Below are 22,204 nucleotides of genomic sequence, written 5' to 3' on the forward strand. Positions count from 1 at the left end.
GAGCAATTCTCCTGCCTCAGCCTCCCAAGTAGTTGGGATTACAGGCATGTGCTACCACACCTGGCTAATTTTTTTTTTTTATTTAATTTTTGTATTTTTAGTAGAGGCAGGGTTTCACCATGTTGGCCAGGCTGGTCTCAAACTCCTGACCTCAAGTGATCCACCTACCTCAGCCTCCCAAAGTGCTGAGATTTATAGGTGTGAGCCACCACATCTGTCTCACATGCTATTTGTATCACCACGTCCTTGAATTTTCATTAAACCATAATGTACCTAAATGAGGGGGATGTATATAAAGTGCTTGACTCGGTGCCTAGCATAGTGAATACTGGATAAGCAGAAGTACTGAAATATCTTGACACCAGGTAGATGGCTTTCTCTGCTTAAGACAATAGAAACTATAACATCCTTTTAGTAAAAAAGTTTTATCATAGCAAAATTACAAATGTAAAAGGACTGTCAGGATGAACAGGCTATTTCCAATATCACAGTTTGTTGGTGCCCCTAAAAGGTAAGTTTTATCACTCAAGAAAATGAAATCCACTGATAGACAGAAACGTGTTCCATCTACAGCTTAAGCTTCTCGTAGATTTTTCTGGAAGTGGCTGTTGGCCAACCCCAGTTGTTTGAATAAAGACAACAGCATCTTATAAAGATAAGTACATGTTATTGTCATACATGTACTCAGGAACAGCTTACCCCCTTCCATGGGGTAAAAAGTGGCTTCTTAGGTCTGCAAGAATTCAGGCTGTACGCGGGCCACTTTCCGGAACTCTTTAGTGTGGGTCTTAGGGCACTGCATCTCACACCAACTGATGGGAACCATCTGGACACCTGGAAGGGAAAAGCTGGTAGCGGAGCCCAGGCCCCAAAGATTTGCCGGAGACTCCTCTTTTATGCTGGGTATGAAACTGAAGTGCCACCAAGCTTCCTACTGAACCTCAACTCATAAAGAATAAACTTTGTTCATTCTACTGACTTATGAAGTGAGTCCCATTTCCTTGGATTTATATAACGAGAATCAGGCTGGGTGCAGTGGTTTATGCCTATAATCCCAGTATTTTGGGAGGCCAAGGCCGGCGGATCATTTGAGGCCAGAAGTTTGAGACCAGCCTGGCCAACATGGTGAAACTCCGTCCCTACTGAAAAAACAAAAATCAGGTCAGGCCTCGTGCCTGTAATCCCAGCACTATGGGAGGCTGAGGTGGGCGTATCACCTGAGGTTAGGAGTTCGAGATCAGCCTGGCCAACATGGAGAAACCCTGTCTCTACTAAATAAACAAAAAAATTAGCCAGGCACTGTGGCAGTTGCCTATAATCCCAGCTACTCAGGAGGCTGAAGCAAGAGAATTGCTTAAACCTGGGAGTCAGAGGTTGCAGTAGCTGAGAATGCGCCATTGTACTCCAGCTTGGGTGACAGAGTGGGACTCTGTCTCAAAAAAAAAAAAAAAAAAAATTAGCTGGGTGTGGTGGTGTGTGCCTGTAATCCCAGCTACTTGGGTGACGAGAATTACTTGAACCCAGGAGGTGGAGGCTGCCATTGCACCACTGCACTCCAGCCTCCGTGACAGAGAGACCCTGTCTCAAACAACAGCCACCACTATCACCACACAAACAAGAAAAAAAGAAATCATTCTCATCTCAGAACAAAATATCTATGGCCATACTGCTTCCCAGATAACGAAACCAGGAAAAACAATGGATTAATCCCAAAGCACAACTCCAGGGAAAATAAGGATGTGGAAGAAGGCCACCTCACCTGACTCACTGTGGGCTACCACCACTCCCAGCTCGTTTTCGGCAGTGGTTAGCAGGTAGTTGGACTGTGCGTCACCTAGGGAGATCTAGTCACATAACGCTGGTGAAGGAAAATGAGGAGTTAGGAGTCTTCCTCCCACCATAGCCACCTGAATTGTTTTTCTACTTCCGTCTCGTTTCTTTTTGTTTTCAGATGGAGTCTCGCTCTGTGATCCAGGCTGGAGTGCAGTGGTGCGATCTTAGGTCACTGCAACCTCTGCCTCCTGGGTTCAAATGATTCTCCTGCCTCAGCTTCCTGAGTAGCTGGGATTACAGGTGTGCGCCACCATGCCCAGCTAATTTTTCTATTTTTAGCAGAGACATGGTTGGAGACCTCTGAACTCCTGACCTCAGGTGATCCACCCACTCAACTTGGCCTCCCAAAGTGCTGGGATTATAGGTGTGAGCCACCGCACCCAGCCTCCATCTCTTTTGACAAAGGACCAGAATTCTGCTGGGAATAAAGGATACCACTTTGGCCAAGACAATGTCACCTGGGCGGAAACTCTTATAAATTTCAACCTGTAAAGAAAGAACAGGAATGGTAAGTGAAAGCTCTAGACTGGGTCTACATGAAACTGTGAACCCCTCTGGTAAAGCCAGTCTACTTTCTAACCCTAGAGTAGGCGTCCCCAAACTTTTTACACAGGGGGCCAGTTACTGTCCCTCAGACCGTTGGAGGGCCGCCACATACTGTGCTCCTCTCACTGACCACCACCTGAAGTGTGGCAGGGGGCCGGATAAATGGTCTCAGGGGGCCGCATGTAGCCCATGGGCCGTAGTTTGGGGACGCCTGCCCTAGAGAGTAAAAGCATCATTACTCATGTAGTCAACAACTTTTAATTGCTTCTATAGTATTATCATACAAAACAAAGTTTTTTTTTTTTTGAGAGAGAGTTTTTCTCTTTTTTTTTTTTTTTTTGAGACGGAGTTTCGCTCTTGTTGCCCAGGCTGGAGTGCAATGGCGCGATCTCGGCTCACCGCAACCTCCGCCTCCTGGGTTCAGGCAATTCTCCTGCCTCAGCCTCCTGAGTAGCTGGGATTACAGGCACACGCCACCATGCCCAGCTAATTTTTTGTATTTTTAGTAGAGACGGGGTTTCACCATGTTGACCAGGATGGTCTCGATCTCTTGACCTCGTGATCCACCCGCCTCGGCCTCCCAAAGTGCTGGGATTACAAGCTTGAGCCACCGCGCCCGGCCGAGAGTTTTTCTCTCTTGCCCAGGCTGAAGTGCAATAGTGTGATCTTGGCTCACTGCAACTTCTGCCTCCCAGGTTCAAGCAATTCTCATGCCTCAGCCTCCTCAGTAGCTGGGATTACAGGCGTGTGCCACCATGCCCTGCTAAATTTTGTAATTTTAGTAGAGACAGGGTTTTACTATGTTGGGCAGGCTGGTCTCAAACTCCTGACCTCATGATCCGCCCACCTCAGCTTCCCAATGTGCTGGGATTACGGGTATAAGCCACCGTGCCTGCCCCCAATCCTGGGTGGGATCTTGCTGTTTCACCCAGGCTGGAGTGCAGTGGTGCAATGGTAGCTCATTGCACCCTATGACTCCTGGACCAAGGGATCCTCCTGCCTCAGCCTACCGAGTAGCTAGGACTACAGGTGCATGCCACCACATAACCTCAAACACCTCAGCTCAAGCAGTCCTCCGGCCTCATTCTCTCAACCAGCTGGGACTACAGGCATGAGCCACCATGCCCGGCTAGTTTTTAATTTTTATACTCTGATGCTGATCTTTTTGTAGAGATGGGGTCTTGTTATGTTGCCAGGGCTGGTCCTGAAGTACTGGACTCAAGTGATCCTCCCCCATCAGCATCCCAAAGTACTGGGATTACAGGTGTGTGCCACCATGCCTGGCCTGAGATAATACTTTTAAAGGATTACGATTCATAAAGCCATTAAAAAAAAAAAAAAAAAAAAAAAAAAAGAACCAACCAACAACCTTGTCTTTTTCAGTTGCTCGAACATCTTCCTTGCTATAAAAAAAGAATTAACATAAAGATTAATTATCTGTGAGAAAGAATTTGTTTTTTGTTGTTCATTTGTTTGTTCTTTGAGACAGAGTTTCCCTCTGTCACCCAGGCTGGAGTACAGTGGCGTGATCTCAGTTCGCTGCAACCTCCGCCTCCCAGGTTCAAGAGATTCTTCTGCTTTATCCTCCCGAGTAGCTGGTATTACAGGTGTGTGCCACCACACCTGGCTAATTTTTGTATTTTCAGTAAAGACGGGGTTTCTCCATGTTGGCCAGGCTGGTCTGGAACTTCTGACCTCAGGAGATCCACCTGCCTCAGCTTCCCAAAGTGCAGGGATTACAGGCATGAGTCACCTTGCCCAGACTGTGAGAAAGAACTTTCCTGTAGATTCCTAGTAAATAAAGAGCTAGAAGAACAGACAAGTCTAATTGGGACCCAGCTGCTACCCAGAGGAGCAGGGTGGAGCAGCAGTATCAATACCTCAGATTAGATAAACGAAGTTCAGATTTGGCAAGAAAGGATAAGGAGTTTCATTGCCTCAGGGCATAAACAGAAGCACTAAAGCAAGGGTCTCCAACTCGTGGTGGGTCTGTGGCTTGTTAGGAACCAGGCTGCACAGAAGGAGGTGACAGGCAAGCCACAGAAGCTTTATCTGTATTTATAGCTGCTCCCCAATCACTTACATTACTGCCTGAGCTCCACCGCCTGTCAGATCAAAGCAGGCATTAGATTCTTATAGAAGTGTGAACCCTATTGTGAACTGTGCATATGAGGGAGCTAGGCTTCCCACTCCTTATGAGAATCTAATGCCTGATAATCTGTCACTGTCTCCCGTCACCCCCAGATGAGACTGTCTAGTTGCAGGGAAACAAACTCAGGGCTCCCACTGATTCTATATTATGGTGAGTTGTATAATGACTTCATTATATATTTCAGTGTAATAATAATAGAAATAACATACACAATAAATATAATGCACTCGAATCATCCTGCAACCACCCCTACCATGGTCTATGGAAAAACTGTCTTCCAAGAAACTGGTCCCTGGTGCCAAAAAGGTTGGGGACTGCTACACTACAAAACCACATCAAATCCCGAGGCTGGAAAGGGCCTCAAAAGTTAGATTATCTGGCTGGCAAGAAATGTTTGTCCTTTTTCAAAGAAGCCACAGGAAATTGCCATCTTACCCACAAATCTTTTCAATGTTTTAGAACCCCTGAGTTCAATCAATATTAAATTTAAAAAAAAAGTACTTCCTAAAACGCCTTCTACTTTGGTTTGATTCATCCTGACACTGCTAAACTTCAGCTTCACTCATTCTTTTTGCTTTACATATATTTATTTACTTAGTGATTGACTGAGACAGGGTTCACTTTGTCACCCAGGCTGGAGTGCAGCTCACTCACTGCAACCACTGCCTCCCAGGCTTAAGTGATCTTCACACCTCAGCCGCACAAGTAGCTGGGATTATAGGCGCATACCACCATGCCCAGCTAATTTTTATATATATATATATATATTTTGAGATAGAGTCTTGCTCTGTCACCAGGCTGGAGTGCAGTGGTGCAATCTCAGCTCACTGCAACTTCTGCCTCCTGGGTTCAAGTGATTCTCCTGCCTCAGCTTCCCAAATAGCTGGGACTACAGGTGTGCACCACCATGCCCGGCTAATTTTTGCATTTTTAGTAGAGACGGGGTTTCATCATATTGGCCAGGCTGGTCCAGAACTCCTGACCTTGTGATCCGCCTGCCTTGGCCTCCCAAAGTGCTGGGATTACAGGTGTGAGCTACTGCGCTGGGCTAATTTTTGTATTTTTTATAGAGAGGGAGTTTTACCATGTTGGCTAGGCTGGTTTCAGACTCCTTATCTCAAGAGATCCACCCGCCTTGGTCTCCCAAAGTGCTAGGATTACAGGCGTGAGCCACTGTGCCCAGCCTTTGCTTTACTTTTAAACCCTCTCTTCTTAACATTTTCCTTTTGTCCTAGATCATCTACATATGTGTTGGATATTACTGAGGGAGAATCAAAGCACAAAGAAAGAAAATTAGGCAAGAGAAGAACAGGAATTGTACCTGTTCCTCAAAATTCTAGACTCCCATTCTATTCCAGTTGCTAAGGCATATGTAACAAAGATACTTCTCACCGGATAGTTCCTCGAAAAGAGTTCTTAAGTGGTGTGGACCCCACATACAGGATGTGTACTTTGGCAAAGCGCGAATTGATGCTGGAGACCTGTAGAACAGAGAAAAGATCAGCATCAGAGTATAAGCAGTTGCCAGCTCAAGGAGGCAGCAATAAACTGGGAATTACTAGGACTTCAGTGCAATCAACCCTACTAAGTACAGAATTTAAGACAAGTAAAATCCTACTTCTCTCTGCATAAGTGATACATGTAAAGGGGAGTAAGAGTCACTTTGGCCACCTGATAGATATTAAATTTAAAAAAAAAAGTACTTCCTAAAATGCCTTCTATTTTGGTTTGAGTCATCCTGACACTACTAAACTTCAGCTTCACTCTTTTTACTTTAATTTATTTATTTAGTTTTTGAGACAGGATTTCACTCTGTCAACTAGGCTGGAGTGCAGTGGTGCAATCTCAGCTCACTGCAACTGATAATTACTATGGGAATCAAATAATATGGTGTTTTAAAAAAAATCTTCTCATAACTTGCCCTTCAGAGAGGTATAGATTTTTAAAAGTATAGAAGGCTAACATTCAAACAAAAACAGAAACAAAAAAACAGGCTGGACACGGAGGCTCATCCCTGTAATCCCAGCACTTTGGGAGGCCGAGGTGGGTGGATCACTTGAGGCCGAGTTTGAGACCAGTCTGGCCAAGAAGGTAAAACCCTGTCTATTCACATGCCTGTAATCCCAGCTAATAGAGAGGCAGAGGCAGGAGAATTGCCTGAACCCAGGAGGTGGAGGCTGCAGTGAGCTGAGATCACGCCACTGCACTCTAGCCTGGGCAATAGAGCAAGACCCTGTCTCAAAAAAAAAAAAAAAAAAAAAAAAAAAAAAAAAAAAAAAGAGATAAAAAAATCAAATCCAGGAATGCCAGAAAATAAAGTCTTTTGCTTTTCTGCAGAAAAAGGTCTCAGCTTAAGCTGTTCAAAAACAGGCCTCTTAATCGTCCTCTGGCATCCTGTTTCCCAGACACAGGTAGAAACTATATATTCTGGGAATCAACTGAGTGAAGGAACTGCACATGCCTGAACTTGGCTGCCTTGATTATTATCCTAGAAATGTGTAGACCAGCACAGTCCAGTAAAACTTTCTGTCATGATAGAAAAGTCATGTGCTGACCAGTACGGCAGCCATTAGCCTCAAGTGGCTACTGAGTACTTGAAATGTGGCTAATGTGACTAAGGAAATAATTTTTTTTTTTTTTTTTTGAGAGACAGGGTCTTGCCCTGTCACCCAGGCTGAAGCGATCATGGCTCACTGTAGGTTCAACCCCCTGGGCTCAAGCGATCCTCCTGCCTCAGACTCCCAAGTAGTTAGGACCACAGGCATGTGCTACCATGCCTGACTAATTTTTGATTCTTTTTGTAGAGATGAGGTTTCACTATGTTTCCCAGGATAGTCTTAAACTCTGGGCTGAAGCAATCCTCCTGCCTTGGCCTCCGAGAGTGCTAGAATTCCAGTATGAGCCACTGCACCCAGCCAGAAATAAATTTTTAATACTGCTTAAGTAGCCATATGTAGCTTGTGGCTATCATACTGGACACTGCAGTTGTAGCATGATCATGATTTCAGTATTGAATGGGCATTCAAAGCATGGAGGTTAGGACCGTCTTACCTTACAGGTTACAATAGCTCCCACATCTGGCAGTAATTGGGACTCTGTTTCTCTCATTACAGACACCACAGGAAGCTACAGAGGGAAAAACAAAAAACTGAAATGTCCTGGCTAATGGGTCAAGGCATTTGTGGCTTGACAGTAACATAGAAATGCCTTAGTACACAGTTGAGAGCTTGAGTACGGATTCATTTATAGTCCAGAGCAGAAGGCCTTAGAAACTTTAGGAAACAGTAGGACCAAGAGGCTACAGAATGCTGCTAAGACATAAATCTCACTATTCTAGATGAGTTCTAGTAAGTTTTTTGGCGATTCTCTTGGAATTTCTTGGTATATACAACTATATTGCCTGTAATCATGGACAATTTGTTTCTTTTTTTTTTCTGAGATGGAGTTTCACTCTTGTTGCCCAGGCTGGAGTACAGTGGCACGATCTTGGCTCACTGCCACCTCCGCCTCCTGAGTACAAGTGATTCTCCTGCCTCAGCCTCCCAAGTAGCTGGGATTATGGGCGCCTGCCACCATGCCCAGCTAATTTTTTGGATTTTTAGTAGAGACAGGGTTTTACCATGTTGACCAGGCTGGTCACGAACTCCTGACCACCTACCTGCCTTGGCCTTCCAAAGTGCTGGGATTACAGGAGTGAGCCACCGCACCCAGCTGACAATTTTACTCTTTCCACCAAAGTTATACTGCTTCTTTCTGTTTCTTATTGTTTGCATAGGATGAAATTTCCACAAAAATGTTACATAACAGTGGCCATGCTTGTTTTCTTCTATTTTAAGTGAATAGCTGCAGTTTGCTCTTTGAGCATGGTATTGGCTGTTGGTATAAGACAGATTTTTTTTTTTTTTTTAAAGATGGGGTTTCACCATGATGGCCAGGCTGGCCTTGAACTCCTGACCTCAGGTGATCCACCCACCTCAGCCTCCCAAAGTGCTAGGATTACAGGCGTGAGCCACCGCGCCCAGCCCAAGACAGATATTTTGAACCTCATCTTTTATCAATCTCTCCCTTACTCACGATGCTTCAGCTCTCCTGGCCTTCTTTCAGTTTCCCTGACTTACTAAATTCTTCCCACTTTTGGATCTCTCTTCAACCCGTTCTTTCTGCCAGAACTACACTATCTCCATCCACCCAATTCTTACTTACTCTTTAGATGATTCAGCTTAAACGTCACTTCTGCTGACTAGGGTGGGTTTGGTTGTTACATGTTTTCAAGGTGCCCTGTAATATTCTTTTAAGCAGTCACCAAATATGTAACCATATACAATTTGAGCATTTATTTTACAATTTGTGTCTGTGTCCTTTGATAGCAGAAACCAAGTCAGTGCTGTGCCTGACACATGAAAACACTCAGATGATATCTGTGAAGTGAAGAAACTCAGGACTGTTAAGGACATTCCCAAGAATGACTGAATAGAAAGCCCCTTGAATCAGACAGCTTAAATTACTTACTCAAAGCAGAATCAAGATCTAGTTAGCTAGAACCTATGTGTTCTAATTCTGAATCCTCTTTCTATCGTGCTCCTTCAAATATTGCTTATGCGATCCTGAGCTAATCCTAGATCAATTTCTAAAACTAGAAAGTTTGGTATTACGCATTCAACAAACATTTATTGAGGAGCTGCCTTGTGCTAGATACTGAATGTATGGTGGTAGGGCCTGCTTTCATGGAACTTAGATTCAAGCAGGGAGAAGTCTGGTGGGAATCATATACCTGAGTGTCTAATCATATGCTGACATAAATGTTTGGAATAAAAGGAACAGAGGTCTTTGTGAGTCTTAAACAAAACAAACAAAAACAAAAACAACCCAGAAAACCCCTTTCCTCAATTACTGGGTCCAGAAGGGCTTCTCTGAGAAGTTGATAGTACAGAAGCTATCTAAAGGAGGTAGGAATTAAATTGGCCTAGGAAGACAGAAGCGTTCCAGATAGGTGGCATGTTACAAAGGCTCTGTAGCAGGAGAAAGCTTGGTGCATTAGCGACATTGAGAGAAGCTAGTATGTCATAAATATTTTTAAAAGAGCAAGCAGAGACTGTGATTATAAATTTTAAAAGCAGAAAAGACAGTATGACTAGATTGCGTCAGTGAGGTGGAGATGGTGGCGCAAGATAAAGCCGGAGAGATAAGCGACATTTATACAGTATGAAACTCACTGATGGGCTGGGCTGGGTTACTGAGTTCACAACTGCTTTCGTCCCAACCTCCCTCCCCGAGGGTCAGCAGCACAAGGAAGCGAGATCAACACAACTAGTTTGTGGTGTCTAAGTGCACAATAGCGGCGATCACGGCTAGAAGAAACCAAGACCAACGCTGTACCGGTGAGGCGCTAAAGACGCGTCCGCAGTGCCCATGCCTAAGAACTGGAACTTAATGAAAGCCTAAGAGAAAACAGAGAGAGGAGATGGCAAGCCGCTCCCTTTACCGCGCCGTTTTCGCTGCTCTTCATCAGGCAGCCGGCAAGCGACGAAAAGATGTAACCGTGGCGGGTATAGGTGCCACTGCCTGGGCTGCCCTCCTCCAAATTACACAGACGTTCGCCTGCAGAAAAAAATGCTCTATCAGTCACTGGCCCCCAGAAGCTACCGGCCGTCCAGCCTTCCATCTTTGACCTCCATCCAGGACTCTGTAAGGGCAGCGCTCACTTACCGGGAATGCAGTATCTGACGGGTGGCGCCATGATTGCCGCTGTACCAAAACCCGGATGGAAACAAAGTCGACTTCTCATTGGCCAAACCCAGGTACAGTGCCAGAGTAAGACTTGCGTCAATTGGTGTTCTTTATCACGTGATCTGTAGGAGTACCTCCTTGCGGGTAAACTCAATATCCCAGATTACTCCGGGACAAATCCGGGGGCGGAACTTCAGAGCTCCGCGCTTGCGACTGTGCGTGTGGTTGAGGATGGGCTGGCGGCGGGTCCGGTTGCGCTGGCTGGCGCTGCGGGCTGCGGGCCATGGTGGGTTGGATTGAGCCCGGCCCGGCCGGGGCGCCGAGTCAGAGGGGGTGGCAGTGAGCGGCGGCAGAGGCTGAGAGGCTCGGTTTGGCTGACTGGGGAGTCGGCAGGCGGCAGGTAAGGGCGAAGCCTCGGCCCTTGCTCCCCATCCTAGTCCCTTTTTCTGGGTCGGGCACTGCCCTGGGGCCTTGTCTTGAGTCCGGGTTCCTGCTCTCTCCCCGCCCCGCCCTGCGGGGCCGTGCCCTCCTCCGCCGGAGCACACCTTCCGAGCAACCGTTAGGCGTAGAGCAGGAAGGAAGGAGGTCAAGCGACCCAACTCCTCCATTTCACAGATGGGGAACCTCAGATTCAGAGACAGGGTTTGGCTTGTCCAAAATCTTAAAGATAGCTAAGATAAGAGCCCAAACTGGAACCCACGGTTTTTGACTTGCAGTCCGTCGCAGTTTCACCTCGTGGCTCTCATTGAGAAATAAAACCTTTTCCGTTTTTTGTTTTTGTTTTTGTTTTATGTATGTATATATATATGGAGTCTCGCTCTGTCGCCAGGCTGGAGTGTAGTGGTGTGATCTCGGCTCACTGCAATCTACGCCCCCTGGGTTCAAGCAGTTCTCCTGCCTCAGCCTCCCGAGCAGCTGGGATTACAGGCGCGTGCCACCATGCCTGGCTAATTTTTGTACTTAGAGACAGGGTTTTACCTTGTTGGCCAGGCTGGTCCCGAACTCTTGACCTCAGGTGACCCACCCGCCTCGGCCTCCCAAGGTGTTAGGATAACAGGCGTGAGCCACCGCGCCTGGCTCTTTCCCCGGTTTTTTAAACTGCAGCTTTCAGTCCTGTGTTCTGATCCTCTTCGCGGCCCCCCATCCCTACTTCAGTGAGCTTTCTCAGGTTGAAAAAGTCGAGCTCTGGTTGTGTGGACCCCTCATGAAAAGCAGCCCCAAAATAAAGTTGCTATTCTTTTTCTTCTCAGCGCGTTAGCCCAGAAGGGAGATCTGCACATGAATAAAGTGCTACTCTTCAGTGATGTCTGGTATCTCCTACTTGGAACTGCAAACATCCTAAGAGCAGCGTCTTTGATCTCAGTTCATCTGAATTCTGATGGCTTTGGCTTTGGCCGTCTGTCCCTGTTCCCTCAGTCGACTTTCCCCTTGGGAAACAGATGGTGACTTAGAGCCATGGGAAGAGGGGAGGCTGTGGCCTGTAGTCTCCTCCAGTCTGGTGGCAGATTATGACTATGGCCTGTGGCGACTACTCTGAGGGATCAGAGTACTTGGGGCTTCCGCTTGGAGTGGTAGTGAAGCTGCACTTTGCCCTTCTTCCCCACACACATCTTTTTGAATTTTGCTTTACCTCAATGTCCTGAGATGAAAAGTCTGTATGTTCAGTTGTGGCCCACTTACTATATATATCATTTTCCTGGAATCCCCTACCCCATTAGCTAAAGGGGAGAGGCCCTAGCCTCAGACTTTGTTCACATAAATCTGTATCTATGCATCTAGGAGCTTTATTTTTCTTCTTTTTCTTCTTCTTTTTTTTTTGAGATGGAGTTTTGGCTCTGTTGCCCAGGCTGGAGTGCAATGGCATGATCTCCTGACTCTCCACAACCTCCACCTCCCAGGTTCAAGTGATTCTCCCACCTCAGCCTCCCAAGTAGCTGGGATTACAGGCATGCACCTCCATGCCTGGCTCATTTTGTATTTTTAGTAGAGACGGGGGTTTCTCCATGTTGGTCAGGCCGGTCTCGAACTCCCGACCTCAGGTGATCTGCCCACCTTGGCCTCCCAGAGTGCTGGGATTATAGGCATGAGCCCCTGCGTCCGGTGTCTAGGAGCTGTTTACATAGTTGGGCCGATTTCTGATTGGGCTTGTTTTAAAAAACGACTTCTAGCTCCTAAGTGCTATGATGTTAATAATAGTTTGTATTTCTCTCTTTATGAATCAGGAAGAATGATAGCAGCAGACACTTATTTAGTGTTATCACATTGGCAGGAGTGTCCTTGTTGGTATTTGTAGGACAGATAAGACATCTGGCCGGGCTTTCCACTTCTGCATCCCTCCAGGTCATTCATTCAACAGATATTTATTGAGTACTTCCATGAGCCAGGTATTGTGCTAAGTGCTTTATAAACATTTCACTTAAATTACCAAGTACAGTTTGCCCTTCATATCTTTGAGTTTCACATCGAGGATTCAACCAACCATGGATTGGAAATATTTGGGGGTGGCTAGGCATAGTGGCTCACGCCTGTAATCCCAGCACTTGGTTGAAGCCAAGGCAGGCAGAGCACCTGAGATCAGGAGTTCGAGACCAGCCTGGCCAACATTGTGAAACCCCGTCTCTACTAAAAATACAAAAATTTGCTGGGCAAGGTGGGAGGCTGAGGCAGGGAAAACTGCTTGAACCCAGGAGGCGGAGGTTGCAGTGAGCTGAGATCTTGCCGCTGCACTACAGCCTGGTCAACAGAGTGAGACTCCATCTCAAAAACAAACAAAAAAAGTGTTTATGTAGCATTTGTGTATTAGGTATTGTAAGTAATCTAGAAATGATTTAAAGTACATGGGAGGATATGTGTAGGTTATATGAAAATACTCTGCCTTTTTATATCAGATTTGAGCATCCATGGATTTTGGTATCTGAGGGGAGGACTGGAATCAGTCCCTCTGCAGATACGGGGGTTAACTGTATAGTTACAGAATTATAAAGGGTTAGAGCTCGAAAGGATCTTAGCATTTAATCCCACTCCCTCACTGAATGTGAACACAAGGATATTGAGTCCTAGCAGGGTTGAATGATTTGTCTCAGGTTGGCTGGGCATGGTGGCTCACGCCTGTAATCCTAGCACTTTGGGAGGCCGAGGTGGGTGGATCACCTGAGGTCAGGAGTTCAAGACCAGCCTGGTCATCATGGTGAAACCCCATCTTGAAAAAAAAAAAAAAAAAAAAGATTTGTATGAGGTTACAGAACTGCTTAGGGACAGAATTGAACCCTAAGGAATTGTGTAAATCTAGTCCTTGAGGCAGGCATTTCCTGTAGTGCTCAAGAATTTAGAACATGGTTGAGAGTAATATGAAAAGTGGAGAATAGAAAGACTTGTTTTTTTTTTTTGAGACGGAGTTTCGCTCGTTACCCAGGCTGGAGTGCAATGGCGCGATCTCGGCTCACCGCAACCTCTGCCTCCTGGGTTCAAGCAATTCTCCTGCCTCAGCCTCCTGAGTAGCTGGGATTACAGGCACGCGCCACCATGCCCAGCTAATTTTTCTGTATTTTTAGTAGAGACGGGGTTTCACCATGTTGACCAGGATGGTCTCGATCTCTAGACCTTGTGATCCACCCACCTTGGCCTCCCAAAGTGCTGGGATTACAGGCTTGAGCCACCGCGCCTGGCTAAGACTTTTTTTTAAGAGTAGAAAAGGTGTGGCCGGGCACCGTGGCTCACGCCTGTAATCCCAACACTTTGGGAGGCCGAGGCGGGTGGATCACGAGGTCAAGAGATCAAGACCATCCATGGTCAACATTGTGAAACCCTGTGTCTACTAAAAAAAAAAAATACAAAAATTAGGTGGGCATGGTGGCATGCACCTGTAGTCCCAGCTACTCGGGAGGCTGAGGCAGAAGAATTGCTTGAACCCAGGAGGTGGAGGTTGCGGTGAGCCGAGATCGCGCCATTGCACTCCAGCCTGGGTAACAAGAACAAAACTCCATCTCAAAAAAAAACAGTAGAAGAGGTGTGAGATAGTATATAATATGAATTTATTACAAATGAGGAATGCACTGGATTTTGCTACAAAATTTGGCTTCCTATTTCTCACATTCGATATTGCTACAAACAGTATTTAGGCAAATAGGGAACTCTCCATTATCTGTAGAAAGGGAACAACAGTGGTGTGGATGTCCAAAAGCCACCTAGATTTGTTGTGGAGCAATCTGTTTTGTCCCACTCTTCACATTTGATTGTGTGTATCTGCTATTTTAAAAACTCATGCTACAAATCAAATCATGGTTCCAAACAGTAGGAGTGGAAGTTTGAGATTTTTTTTTTTTTTCTTGAGATGGAGTCTTGTTCTGTTGCCCAGGCTGGAGTACACTGGTACGATCTCGGCTCACTGCAACCTCCACCTCCTGGGTTCAAACAGTTCTCCTGCCTCAGCCTCCTGAGTAGTTAGGATTACAGGCATGTGCTACCATGCCCAGCTAATTTTTTGTATTTTCAGTAGAGATGGCGTTTTACCATGTTGGTCAGCTGGTTGCAAACTCCTGACCCCAAGTGATCTGCCTCCCAAAGTGTTGGGATGACAGGTGTGAGCCACCACGCCTGGCCTTTTTTTCTTTTTCTATACTCCCCTTAATTCATTTAGCTTATTAGGAGGTGATAGGAATGGACAGTCTCTTAATACTGGTGCTGAGTGTAGGTCCCTACTGAAGTGTCGTGTCTTTCTCTGTAAGCCTTGTCTGCTTACTTTCTTTTCATCTTAGGGCTTACAGGGCTTGTGCAGGGAGGTAATTAAGTGTTTTCTTTGAAAGGTCTTTTGTGGAGATGAGCCAGGGTACAAGGAGAGTACAACGCTCCAGTTACTGAATTGAAACCCATGCAGTGGAGCAGCCTCCTCCAGTTTCTGTTGGGTTTTGAGCTACTTGTTAAATAAGTCAGTGGGGTTGTCAGGGACAAAGCAGCTCTCCCGGGCTGCCTCAGGGCAAAATCAGGTAATTTCTTTTCTGGTAATAAAAGTCTTTTATCTGCAGAGCTGATGAAACTGTCATCGAAAGATCTGTTAGCACATCTGTGTCTTCTGTTCTGGTCACTGTCCAGGCAGCTGATCTCTTCCCATGGCTGCTGGATGAGGTACTAACTGCATAGAGGAGACAGAGGCACTGGCAGAGGTGCCATGGAAGCAGTGAACTGGGAAGTCTGGTTGGGCAGCTAGGCGCTAAGGCAGCAGCTGCAGAGGTTTTGTGAGTGTCTCATTAGACTGGGGCGGTGGAGTCCATCAGAGAGGTCAGGCTCCAAGGCCTTCATGAACCAACATGGAGGTACCCTCCCATGGCTTATGACTCCTTCCTGTGGTATTCTGCTCTGAACACCTAGAGTTATCTTGGCTACCGTGTCCTTGGGGTGGGGCTGGGAGTAGAACTGGAGACAAATCGTCTTCTGTCACGCGAGGGGTAGCTGGCTGTCCTGACAGGAGACAGGGAATCTCATGCTACCAGGTTGAGTCCGCTAGCTATGACGTCAGCCCAGAGGGAGTAGGAAGGAGGAGTATCTTTTGCCAAGACTTAAATAGCACCAGGAATATCTCAGCGCAGGATCCACATTCTGTGCACTCACTCCTCCACTGGCTGGTGAGGAGCAATTGTTTGGAGGTAGGTTGATGCTCCAGGGCAGTTAGGAAGCCCCTGGTAATCTGTGCTATGGTGGCCATGTCTGAGACACAGTGAGCAGCTTTGTCCATGTTGGCCACACTCCACCCAAAGGTCTTCCTACACAGACAGCTCCTAAGATTGCTTTGGCTTGGAGTGGCCTTTCTCACCCCTTTTACTGTGGCCTGTTGCTTTAGGTGTGCATCACCTTGGATTTGCTGTGCAGCCCTGTGGTGTAATATAAATACGATTTCTGCAGGTTCGGAACCATCAGTCTCTACCCCATTAATCTGGTTGTGACACTGGCACTGGCCAGTCCATAGAAAAGGAACCTTCCTATTTCTCACAGCTGGTGACTTGCCTAGCTGGGTCTTAGTACTTAGTTCTTTGCCCTTTGAGTGAGTACTCTAGGCCTTCCCACTAGCAGGTTAGGGAGGAAGGACTCAGGCTGGATTCTCACAATGGTGTGCTCTCCTAGGAACCATGCGAGGCCAGCGGAGCCTGCTGCTGGGCCCGGCCCGCCTCTGCCTCCGCCTGCTTCTGCTGCTGGGCTACAGGCGCCGCTGTCCACCTCTGCTCCGGGGTCTAGTACAGCGCTGGCGCTATGGCAAGGTCTGCCTGCGCTCCCTGCTCTACAACTCCTTTGGGGGCAGTGACACTGCTGTCGATGCCGCCTTTGAGCCTGTCTACTGGCTGGTAGACAACGTGATCCGCTGGTTTGGAGTGGTGAGTGATGTCCAGGGAGCAGGAAAAGGGGTGTTGTGGGGAGCAGAGGGACATGTCTCTGACAGACCCAACTCAGGTTTTGGGGGTGGCCCCTACCCTCAGGGAAACTCCGAGTCTGCTTTGGGTGTAGCTCTTACACCATGTCTCCTTGACCTCGCTGGTGTTGGCAGGTGTTCGTGGTGCTGGTGATTGTGCTGACAGGCTCCATTGTGGCTATTGCCTACCTGTGTGTCCTGCCTCTCATCCTCCGAACCTATTCAGTGCCACGACTCTGCTGGCATTTCTTTTATAGCCACTGGAATCTGATCCTCATTGTCTTCCACTACTACCAGGCCATCACCACTCCGCCTGGATACCCACCCCAGGTGGGTCTTCACAGGGGAACTGGGGGGAGTTGCTGGCTATGGGAGCTGGTCCCAGGCGTGGGAAGAGTACCTTGGTATGTTTTGAGAGAGTTATGCTCTCCCTTCACACAGGGCAGGAATGATATTGCCATGGTCTCCATCTGTAAGAAATGTATTTACCCCAAGCCAGCCAGAACACACCACTGCAGCATCTGCAACAGGTGGGTCTTGGCTTTGCTCTCTGGGAACCCCCGCTGTGGTCCTTCTGCTGTAGCCCTAGGGCAAAACCTAACCTTGAGTTTGCTAGGACATGGATGAAGCACCTTTCATGTCCCAGGCACCCTCTTCTGACACCTCATCTTCAGGATGGTCCTGTGAGTTAGGTATTACTACCACTTGTGAAAACAGAGGCTTGGCAAGATTAAGTTATCTTGTCCAATATCTTACTGCCATTAAGCTGCAGAGCTGGGTTTGAAGCATGGCCTGGCTGTCTTCAAAGTCTGTGCCCTTTCCACCTCAGCAGGATGCTGGTCCTTGTAGGAAAGGATTGGCACTGACATCTCAAGAACTTTGGCCACCGTAACAGAGCCTGTGTCCCTTCCTCACAGGTGTGTGCTGAAGATGGATCATCACTGCCGTATCCTTTTGCTTTCCATTCTGCCCGAGGCCTTCTTTAGCGCCAGAGTACTGTACAGAGTTAGTGGCCACAATTCTAGCATCACCCTGCAGAGAACACTGGAGTTGAGGAGTTGTGGGGGCTGACCATCTCCTGGGGGAGAAGGAAGCTCCAGACACACTAGGACAGATCTTGGATCAAGGACTCTTTTAACAACTCTTTGTTTTGTAGATTCTCATGCTAATAGCTATTGGATGGGAAGAGATGTTTGGGATTCTGTGGTTGTCCGCTGGGTACGCCAGATAGAACTGTGGGTACCCATGTGCTGTTCCACACAGATGTTTGGCTAACTCCGGCTAGGCTGAAATATCGGCAGATTGATTTTTCTGAAGGATTTCAGTTTCCGTGACTTCCTGGTGGGACTTGAGTGCTCTGAAAAACTTTGAGCACTTTCACCTCAACCTTGGGTGTAAACAGTCTTGTATTTTCCTGCCTTTGGAAAGTAGTTCTTAGTGACTGGAAGCCTGAAGCTTGGGTAATGTTGTCATGAACCAGAGGGGCCTGGACACCATTTGAAATTGTGTTTGATTCTTGTCCTTAATCATTTGCCAACCAGCCTGGCTAAACAATTGTGTGGGCCACTATAACCATCGGTACTTCTTCTCTTTCTGCTTCTTCATGACTCTGGGCTGTGTCTACTGCAGCTATGGAAGTTGGGACCTTTTCCGGGAGGCTTATGCTGCCATCGAGGTGAGCTCATTGTCAGGAACAAGGCAGCTCAGTAGTGCAGAACTTGGGGATGCAGAACCTGTCCCTAAGGGACACCCCATCCTAGAGGCCTGAGAGTATAACCAGCACTGTTTTCCATCCCCTTAGAAAATGAAACAGCTCGACAAGAACAAACTACAGGCGGTTGCCAACCAGGTGGGCTGTCCCCACCCCACTGCCTCCTGCTGCTCAGGCCTGGGGGCATAGAGTTCTCAGGCACCTGGGGCCGACCTGCCGGTGTAGTTGTAGAGGCTGCTCAGAGGCCACTGTAGACCAGATCAGGAGTGTTCAGGCAGGCTGGCTGTGGTGGGTAGACTAAGTGACCTACAGGCAAGCTGGAAGTCCCTGGTATGTGACAGTTTTGGCTACCTATCCCGTCATCACCTATCTTTGGGCCAAAAAAGCAATCCACCTCGGTGACAGCCTGAGCAGCAAGGAGTCTATGTTAGTCTGTGTAATGGGGTTCCAGGGGACAGAGATCAGGCTGAGCCAGTCTGATCATCCCTTGCTCCTGGTCCATCTGCATCTGGATCATCCCTGCTCCCCAGAACCTTTTAGGACTCCTTAATCTGCTGAGCCCATCTTGGGCCCATCTTGATGCATTTCTGCTGCCCATTCACAGTCCCTAGTGGTTCTCCCCACCCCAGTCAGTCCATTCTGGGTACGGTCTGGTCTCCTCCCTTGGGGATGCAGCGCACAGTGAAGGAGTTCTGGCTGGGGATTGGAGCGGCTTCCCCTGGAGCCCCATTTGTGCTGTCAAGGCCCAGGGTCAGTTCCTCCTGTGCTTTGCCATCCTGTCCAGACCCTGCTCTGCTGCCCAGTGTTTGTCCACGTGGTGATGCCGCTGGGCTTGGTCCACCCATCTTGGCTGCTGCCTTGACTCCTCTGTGGCTTTACCCTGTTTTCTCTGCCTGGGTTTGGATCACTTCCTGCCTATAGGTGCCAGGGGCGGTTGCTGGAGACCCACAGAGTAAATGAGCCAGGCTCTGCTGTTTTCTTTTTCTAGACTTACCACCAGACCCCACCACCCACCTTCTCCTTTCGAGAAAGGATGACTCATAAGAGTCTTGTCTACCTCTGGTTCCTGTGCAGGTATTTATTTCTCATTTTTTATAGTTTTAAGGGAGGGGAAACTTTAGAAAAAAGTTTTTTTAGGTGCCACATGCAAGGTAGAAACCCATGCCTGAGTGAACTGCCACTGTTTTAGTCTAGGTTCGCAAAGAGCCAGCACTTTCTTCAGCATTTCGGGGCAGGGAACACTGAGGATATTGGCATTGCTTGTTACTAAGCACACGGATACAAGCATATGCTGATATGTACCAAAGTTTAATCTTCATAGCACCTGTCTAAAGGCTGAGTGACTGTATTTACAGATGAGGGAAACTGAAAATTCGGGGCCAAGGGTTAGTGAAGTGACTTGTTCTATGACACACAGCTAGTAGGAGTGGTAGCACTGGAATGGGAATTTCATGCCATCCCAGTCGAACCATGGGTGCTTTTACTACCTCCTACTATCTCCCAAGCGTGGGTATTTTAGGAACTATAGAACATTTTCTTAGTAATACAGACTTATTTCTCTACCCTCCTTTCCACATACTCTGTTACTTTCCCTTAACAACAACAACAACAACAACAACAACAACAAAGAGATGGAGTCTTGCATGTTGCCCAGGGTAGACTCCAATGATTTTCGTATCTCAGCCTCCTGAGTTGCTGGGACTACTAGGCATGAGCTACCATGCCTGGGTTCACATTGTTTATTCTTAGGCCACACTGAAACTTTTTCACTGATGCTCTTTATAGACATAGTGAAGTAAAAGTTTATCTAGGATATATGCCGGGCAGTGAGGAAGACTTAGGTAGAGAGGTTACAAGCCAGTGGTTACTGCTTAGCTCAATTTCAGACATACTTCTTCCAGCCTTCTCTAAACTACCTACCAGTCTTTGCCCCTCTTTTTTTTAGTTCTGTGGCGCTTGCCCTGGGTGCCCTAACTGTATGGCATGCTGTTCTCATCAGTCGAGGTGAGACTAGCATTGAAAGGCACATCAACAAGAAGGAGAGACGTCGGCTACAGGCCAAGGGCAGAGTGAGTAGGGTTGAAGGCTCAGGGTGGGTAGCTGGGTAACTGAACCTGCTCTCCTGTAAACAGAGGCCAGGGGCAGGGCTAATGCAAGCATTGTAAAAGGCCAGAACTACTCTACCTGATCAAAAATTAGAAGTTTGAAGAAATGTTTTTTCTTCTTGGCTCCAGGTATTTAGGAATCCTTACAACTACGGCTGCTTGGACAACTGGAAGGTATTCCTGGGTGTGGATACAGGAAGGTAACGTAAACCACATAGACTAATGCCGTCCAACAGAATGCTGCGATGAGGAAGATGTTTTATACCTGTGAGCACTTGGAATATGACTAGTGGCTACTGTGTTAGTGCAATTCTAGACTCTAGGAATAGAGATCATTGTTCATGTGAGCCGGAGAGGCGAGAGGCTAACGCTGTGTAGTTGTAAGTAACAGATGAGGCTTCAACATGACTATAGTAGAATCCTAGGAAAGCTGTGCTCAGGAAGGGGCCTCTGGGTGTGGGATGCATTGGCCACTAATCACCTCTCACTTGGAGAGCAGTGTCTAGAGTTCAAGCCAATAATTTGTGAGATTAAAATAAGCTATTTGTGACAGAGGCCCTAAGACAGTAATTGGAGCTAGCTCTCTCAGCCCAAGACAAGGGGAAACACTTTTCCAAATGGCAGTTACTGAGGCAGTAGATGAGTGGATGTGCCTTCCCTCATCCCTGTCCCACGCATATGATACTCCTCCTATCACTGTGCTTACAGTGGCCCTTTAGAAGTTTAGCATGAAACCTCAAAAGGCCTTCAAGGCACCAGAAGGTACAATTTGTTGGATAAAATTGGGTAGAAGAAATGAGAACTTTTGTTACCTTCATGATTGACACTGAGGTAGCTTCAGGATACCTTGATGTATGCTTGCTAGGGAATGATTAAGAAGGACCAAGTATTCTTGGAACTCGGACAGATTTCTCTCTTCTCTTCTAGGCATTGGCTTACTCGGGTGCTCTTACCTTCTAGTCACCTGCCCCATGGGAATGGAATGAGCTGGGAGCCCCCTCCCTGGGTGACTGCTCACTCAGCCTCTGTGATGGCAGTGTGAGCTGGACTGTGTCAGCCACAACTCGAGGACTCATTCTGCTTCCTATGTTATTTCAAGGGCCTCCAACGGCAGCTTTTCTTGGAATCCTTGATCAAAAAGAGCCAGTGGGCCTGCCTTAGGGTACCATGCAGGACAATTCAAGGACCAGCCTTTTCGCCACTGCAGAAGCAAGACACAATGTGGAGAAATCTTAGGACTGACATCCCTTTACTCAGGCAAACAGAAGTTCCAGCCCCAGACTAGGGGTCAGGCAGCTAGCTACCTACCTTGCCCAGTGCTGACCCAGACCTCCTCCAGGATACAGCATTGGAGTTGGCCACCACTTCTACTTGCTGTCTGAAAAAACACCTGACTAGTACAGCTGAGATCCTGGCTTCTCAACAGGGCACAGATACCAGGCCTGCTGCTGAGGTCACTGCCACTTCTCACATGCTGCTGAAGGGAGCAAAAATAAAGGTATTCGGTTTTTAAAGATCTGTAGCTCCTCACTCTGCCTCACAATAGGGTGGGGAAGGGAAAAGTCAGTGTCAAGACCTACTGAGTAGGTATTCTGGTCATGCCTCTTGTATTTTGTTTTTTTAACTTTTTGGCGACGGAGTCTCACTCTGTTGCCCAGCTGTAGAGTCCAGTGGCATGATCTCAACTCACTGCAACCTCCGCCCCCTAGGTTGAAGCAATTCTTGTGCCTCAG

The 22,204-nt window shown here is 47.3% G+C and overlaps 2 protein-coding genes across 5 annotated transcripts; one reads left to right on the plus strand and one right to left on the minus strand.

Annotated features, from left to right (window-relative positions):
* Positions 1-647: 647 nt before the first annotated feature.
* On the minus strand, positions 648-10,295 carry EXOSC1 (exosome component 1). Of its 2 annotated transcripts, none has more exons than XM_039465302.2 (8): positions 10,238-10,295; positions 10,014-10,129; positions 7,583-7,657; positions 5,924-6,012; positions 3,742-3,782; positions 2,269-2,319; positions 1,760-1,844; positions 648-834 (listed from the first exon to the last, which is right to left on the minus strand). In XM_039465302.2, the coding sequence occupies exons 4-8, from the start codon at positions 5,967-5,969 to the stop codon at positions 728-730; spliced, it is 330 nt and encodes a 109-aa protein (XP_039321236.1). In that variant the 5' UTR covers positions 5,970-6,012; positions 7,583-7,657; positions 10,014-10,129; positions 10,238-10,295; the 3' UTR covers positions 648-727. The 2 variants fall into 2 exon arrangements, with proteins under 2 accessions (XP_039321236.1, XP_003922387.1); XM_003922338.4 differs by having other exon boundaries at positions 3,749-3,782; positions 10,238-10,289.
* Positions 10,296-10,439: 144 nt separating this feature from the next.
* ZDHHC16 (zDHHC palmitoyltransferase 16) lies at positions 10,440-21,985 on the plus strand. Of its 3 annotated transcripts, XM_010333225.2 has the most exons (12): positions 10,440-10,658; positions 15,280-15,379; positions 16,373-16,620; positions 16,791-16,985; positions 17,097-17,185; positions 17,573-17,601; positions 18,197-18,330; positions 18,457-18,504; positions 19,355-19,440; positions 20,312-20,435; positions 20,601-20,671; positions 21,399-21,985. In XM_010333225.2, exons 3-12 carry the CDS (start codon positions 16,378-16,380, stop codon positions 21,511-21,513), a joined length of 1,134 nt encoding a protein of 377 aa, XP_010331527.1. In that variant the 5' UTR covers positions 10,440-10,658; positions 15,280-15,379; positions 16,373-16,377; the 3' UTR covers positions 21,514-21,985. The 3 variants fall into 3 exon arrangements, with proteins under 3 accessions (XP_010331527.1, XP_003922380.1, XP_003922381.1); XM_003922331.4 differs by lacking the exon at positions 15,280-15,379; XM_003922332.4 differs by lacking the exons at positions 15,280-15,379; positions 18,457-18,504 and having other exon boundaries at positions 10,441-10,658.
* Positions 21,986-22,204: the final 219 nt, after the last annotated feature.

This window comes from Saimiri boliviensis, chromosome 12 (genome assembly GCF_048565385.1).
Source record: "Saimiri boliviensis isolate mSaiBol1 chromosome 12, mSaiBol1.pri, whole genome shotgun sequence".
Classification (NCBI taxonomy): Eukaryota; Metazoa; Chordata; class Mammalia; order Primates; family Cebidae; genus Saimiri; species Saimiri boliviensis.